Raw genomic sequence first — 6,000 nt, 5'->3', positions numbered from 1 at the left:
AGTTCTGCATCCCTGGACTTGGCCACCTCCTCTTAGGTGTGATCAGTAATCACCCCCAGTCATAAACAACTCAGCATTCATTTCTCTGAGCTTTCCACATGCTAAGCCAAAGAAAGTCAAAAGTGTGGGTGTAAATCCAGCCCTTCTCTGAACCTTGTGCTTCTTTATGAGCCAGTGTGGTGTAGTGATTAAGAGCGGTAGGCTCCTAATCTGGGAAACCGGGTTCGCGTCTCCGCTCCTCCACATGCAGCTGCTGAGTGACCTTGGGCTAGTCACACTTCTCTGAAGTCTTTCAGCCCCCCTCGCCTCACAGAGTGTTTGTTGTGGAGGAGGAAGGAAAAGGAGAATGTTGGCCGCTTAGAGACTCCTTCGGGTAGTGATAAAGCGGGATATCAAATCCAAACTCTTCTTCTTCTTCTCTTTTCTCATTCTCAAAAAATGTGTCTCATCCTGGTAATATGCTGAAATAGCTTCCTTCGCGTGCTCTCTAAGCCTGTATAATTGCCACGCAGGTTACATGGGCACAGCTTGCGGAGGAGATCAAAAGACTGCAACCCTACACCAATTTACCAGAGAGTAAGCCCCTACTGAAGCCAACGGGACTTGCTTCTGAATAGGTACGTATCGGGTTGCACCCTAGAAAAAGAATCTGCTTATCTGCGATCCTGCTCAGTCCAGGCCGCTCTGGCTGATTATTATTATTTTTTGTATCATGTGCAATATAAACTCCTGTCCAGGCAATGTCTGCATTGTCGAGGAGGAGGGCACCGCTGTGGGGGAATCAGATCGTTTTGCAGTGCAGCTGTCCATACCTTTGTACTGTTTGGCACTATCTTGGTTTCTGTATATATAGGGTGCACAGGCTGATAGGACTCCAACTCTGGCACTGATTTGACATGAATATGCCTGTCAAAGTGTAGCCTTAAAGTGACCCCTTTCTGGCTGATGTGCGCTTTGTCTGTCTTCCTCCCAGCTTCAGTGTTCTCTCTTGTTTTTTGTCTGATCTTATAGCAAGCTTTGTTAACTGATTTGCTGTAATTCCGACACCGTTGGGGGAAAATAAGTCCATTGATTTGTGGACCTGATTTCCAAGTAAGTTCATCTAGAATCGCACCTCTGGTTTGGTTAATACGTCCTGCTGAAATAAATACTGCTTCTGAGGATCCTCGGGACTTTATTAATTTAAAACATTATTCCAATAAATATGCATCAATGAACATAAGACACACTGTAAAATCTAAATAAAGGCATTTACAATACTATCTATAAAGTAAAAACAGATTCTTCCCCCACCCCTGCCCACAATGAGGTATGCACAGGATTAGTTAAGGCAAATTCATACTATAACAAACCGATACTAATTTATGGGTCCTTCCAGGCTTGAGACCATCTGAGAGCATATAACCTAAATATTCAGTCCAGAGTAACAGGAGCTCCTCAGCTATTTCTCACCTACTGGTTATCTAATCACAGAATGCCAATGTATTTAAAAGCAAAAATCTGTCCTCATCCCTTATTTCTGCCCTCTTCAACTCAAGGGCAAACGAACAATTTTTAATAATAAGGCTCTTTCTTATTGGCTCTTCCAAACAGGTGCAAAGGCAAAGCCATACATGCACCACAAAAAAAACAACCAGGGCATAAAGTAGGTAGACTGAAATTACTGGATAGGAGCATTGTGTTGTCTTAAAAGTTGCAAATCCCCGGCATGAATGGACCTACCGGAGATTAACACTTGGCCTGGGTGTGCAACGAAGACTAAAATTTGGAGATGACATCTTGGTGAAACACAGCGTGGAGCATGTGGGGAATGCCGGACTCTGCACAACATCTAAATGCTGACCTCCAACTTGTTCAGGCATTCTCAACCAGGACTAGGCAAGGTTGGCTGAAGTAGCCAGGGGGCTCTTTCCTTCAGTTGGAAAAATGTATTGGGCCACAATCCAATACTCCTAAATTTGGAGCCTAGGACCAGTTAGCTGGAAGCAATCCTAGGAAGCTGCCTAATAGGAGCTCTATAAACTCTGGAAAAGGCAGGGCCTTGAGGTCCCAGGTCCAAATAATCGATGAAAACCAGTCACAAGTTGTTGAACGGTGGAAAATCAAATACAGTCACTCTCTCTCCTTTGTCAAGCTGCTCAGTGTGTTGACCATGTAAACTCAGGTAGTTTAGATTTCCCAGATAAAAAATAACTTTCAGGAAATCAAGGGTTAGCTGGGAAATTCATTTTTTTAAAGGACTTTCTGGTTCATAGGCACCAGTAGCTTATGTATACAAAGACTTTGGGGGCTTTAAGGCGGTGGGGTGTGCATGTTATTTTTCCAGTGTTTAATTTTAAAGGAAGAGACACAGAGGGGGCGAAAAGACTTCACCCCACTTTCCTTCAGCCTTGGTGTTCCATTTTCATTCCAAGACCTTTCGGGTGAAGTTCTACAAAATGCTGGCCAGTCTGCTCTGGCTTCCTGTTTGGTGAGAACATGGCAGGAAGTGGCCAGACAAGAGAGGCGGGGGCAGGAAAAGGGCAGCCCACTAAGGGAGGAGGAAAAGTCTGTTGACATAGTGTTTTGGGGGTTCCCCGGGTTCCTTCCCCCTCCCTGCCAAGATTCTGCATGGCTCTCATTTCAGACCATGTTGCGTCTCTCGGTGCCTCCGCAAATCCACTTTTCTCTGGAAGCCTTTGCCACACAGATCGCAGCCAAAGGGCTTGAAGCCCGTGTGCTTCCGGCTATGGGTGATGAGATTGGAACTCTGGCTGAAGGCTTTGCCACACACCTGGCACTTGTGGGGCTTCTCACCTGCGGATTACAAAAGGGTGGGCACAAAGTTACAACAACGTAGCAGCGTTAACAAACTAGCTTGAAAAGTCCCATAGAAAATATCACTCAGTCCCAGATATCCAATGTGGGCGGGTGACTCGGAATAAATACTAAGGATAGCATAGGGCTGCCATACGTCCGGACATTACCGGGATTTCAAAAGGCGGACATCTGGGGGGGGGATTTCTGAAAGGCAGCACTTTGTCCTGGATCTTAGGCAGGAAAATTGTCTTTTTGTAAAAACAACAACCACCAAAAAAAACCTCCTCAACTCAACAACTTTGGGGTTTGTCTTTAAAAAGCTGAACAACTTTCAGGGTGCCCTGGTTTTTACTTTTTGAAATATGGCAACCTTAGTATAGGATCCTTAAGATCTTTGTCAAGTTTTGTGCTAATTTTAATCACCCTAGTTTAGGACAAGTACCAGTCACTCTCTGACATGGCACAACTGGAAGGATGAGAGAAGGGAGCCCTCACATTACCCTTTCAGGTAACTCTGAGCTTGGCAATGATGTCAGGGTTGAGAGGGTGCAGCCCCTAAACAGCCAGCTCAATGGGGATCTCAGCTCTCAGAAGCTATCCTTTCCTTCCCTAAAGCATCCTTGGCAAACTACTGCTCAGAGTTCCCTTGAAAACCTTTGCAGGAGAAGATTTCCACCCTCTTCCCCTAAGCAGCTCTTTCTTCATTGCTCACCTCCTCTTCAGATGAAAAGAGCATGTCAGTAGCCCCAGTCTCGATGCAGTTGGATTGTTCGTTTCGATTTCCAATTGCACAAATAATTTCCTCTCCCAAACATGCACACAGATAGTGGCCCTCATTGCTCACTAAGCCAGTGTGCATGTTTGGAAAGTGGAAGAACCTGATTTAAAAATCCGGGCGCTGCTCTCGTCCTAACCACAGACGGCCTTTTTCTTTCACTGCCTCCTTCCCTGTCTTTGAAACGTTAATGGTCACGCTTCCTGGGGAAATAATTGTGCAGGCATTTGTTCTTGCGAGGTTTTGCTGAGGGGCACCTAGTTTTCCATCAACACACGCTCCAAATAAGTGGCATTATGCTGAGAGTAGACTAGCACACTGGTTTCTAAAAACCAATAAAAGTTCACAAAAATGAGGCAGACATGGGTGGAGAATGGAGTTAGCAATGTGGAGATGGACAATATCAGTGACACTCTTGCACTCAGATTGCACATGGAAACTCACAACAGCAATGACCATGAATTGCATTTTCCACGTTGTAATATGTGGCATTTTTTCACACCGGGCCATACATAATGACATAAAAAAAATTGAACCAAAAGACTCTCTCAAAACTGGGTGAACGGACATAAAAATGGTAATTTAAGCAAGTGCGAAGTCGTGCAGAAATGCTTATTTCACATATACGTTGATGGGATTTAAGCTGGCACTGAATGAAAAGAGATCTTGCATTTGTGGTGCGTGGCCGAATGAAAATGCCGGTTCAGTGTGGTACTGCTGTGAAAAAGGCAGATTCCATGTTGGGGATCATTAGGATAGGATGGAACCACCTACACAATGCCTTTTTACAAAACTATGGTGCAACCACCCGTTTAATACAACGTACAGCTGATATTTTAGAGCTGGAAAAGAGCAGCCAAAATATCAGGGGGCTGGAGCAACTTCCCTAGGAGAAACAGGTTTGGGGGTTTTTAGCTTAGAAAAATTGTGAGTGACAGGGAAGACGGTGGGCAGAGAGACCATTTTCTCCCTCTCTCAAAAGTACTGGAATGGGGATTATCTGATGGAGCTAAATTGTTAAATAGTAGAGTTTGCTACACCACAAGATGCAGTGCTGGACCAACTTGGACAGTCTTAAAAAGGGATTAAGCATATTCATGGCGAATAAGGCTCTCAATGTCCACTAGCCATAATGGCTATGCATTATCCAATAACTGAGGCAACATGCCTCTGAATATCAGTTCAATCAATCAATCAATAACCTTTATTAGGCATGACAAGTTCAGGAGCTTCAGAACAAAATTATGGATAAAACATTCACGTTATAGACTTCATGAAATAAAATACATATTAATTAAATTAATATTTTAAAACGATTTATCAATTTTCAATTAGCATCCCCTGGTCCTCTCCACAGTGGCCCAATCTCTCTGCATAAACCGAGCACAAAAACTCAGCCACCACTAAAGTAACTCCATCATTATTGTCCGACAGTAACCCCTGAATAGTTGGTAATGCAGCGATCGATGCATCCACCTGCAAAGCACCCAGCAATCACCTTCTCGCATTAATACCATAATTGCAGGGAAAGAAAATGTGGTCCAATGTATCTGGTTCATTCTTCCCGCATTTACATAAACGTTCGGCTTTTGGGAGAGCTAGATATCTTCCTTCTATCTCCATAGAGGGGAACACGTTGAATCTAGCCAGCATGAAGAGCCTGCACCCTTCCTGACTCTTCAAGTTTGCCATATATCCCCCTTTAAAGTCTCTACACATAGGGAGGTTCAGATATAGAGGGGAGCTGAATATCAGTTGCCGAACAGCAAATGGCAGGAGAGGCCTATTGCCCTCATCTCCTGCTTGTGGGCCTGCCATAGTCATCTGGTTGGCCATTGTAGGAAACAGGTGGTTGACTCTATAGATCTCATGCAAGCTCTCCTTCTCTTTTTTATTCATATGGGGGATACTATCTTTGTAATTTACTCCCGCTTCAGTGGATACAGAAGGCTGCTGGGTCAGAAGACATACCCACTGAGAAAAGCTCCATTTAAGTCTGCAGTGTGCTCTGATTGTCTTTCTCCTCAGTTTTCCTCAAGCTATTCAATTTGCGTTTTTGTTTTGTTTCCATGTTCCCCAGAAACTCAAGATCATGGTGCCTTGCCTACCACTGAAAATAGCCCTCAAACAATTTGATTGGGAAAACTCAATAATACACAAGAAAGCTCCAGAGCAAGTATCAAGACTGACTTTTGGGCTCTGCATCCTCCAAATTTTCTTGCTGGCCCTACCATTAGGCAGAATGAAATGCGCTCATTGGGCAGCAAATGCTGGGGGGCAGGAATTGGTAGCGAGGTCAGCTGACTTCCATACACATGCAATGGGGAGGGTGCCATCTTGTTTCTTGCCTCAGGAGTGTGGGTAGGAACAACAGTACTGTACAAAGGGGAAATTGACATTCATTGCTCCAGTGTTTTTTTTTCGGG

The 6,000-nt window shown here is 44.4% G+C and overlaps 1 protein-coding gene across 1 annotated transcript in view; it reads right to left on the bottom strand.

Annotated features, from left to right (window-relative positions):
- Positions 1–1,157: 1,157 nt before the first annotated feature.
- GFI1 (growth factor independent 1 transcriptional repressor) overlaps positions 1,158–6,000 on the bottom strand; it is a 29,832-nt gene continuing 24,989 nt past the window's right edge. Inside the window, exon 7 of the mRNA XM_035123772.3 lies at positions 1,158–2,796. Coding sequence (XP_034979663.1) covers positions 2,618–2,796 — 179 coding nt within the window. The 3' untranslated portion in view covers positions 1,158–2,617. The remainder of the gene's footprint in view (positions 2,797–6,000) is intronic.

This window comes from Zootoca vivipara, chromosome 7, assembly GCF_965207765.1.
Source record: "Zootoca vivipara chromosome 7, rZooViv2.hap1.1, whole genome shotgun sequence".
NCBI lineage: Eukaryota > Metazoa > Chordata > Lepidosauria > Squamata > Lacertidae > Zootoca > Zootoca vivipara.
Note: the sequence above shows the minus strand (reverse complement) of the source record. Positions and strands in the feature narration are given on the sequence as shown.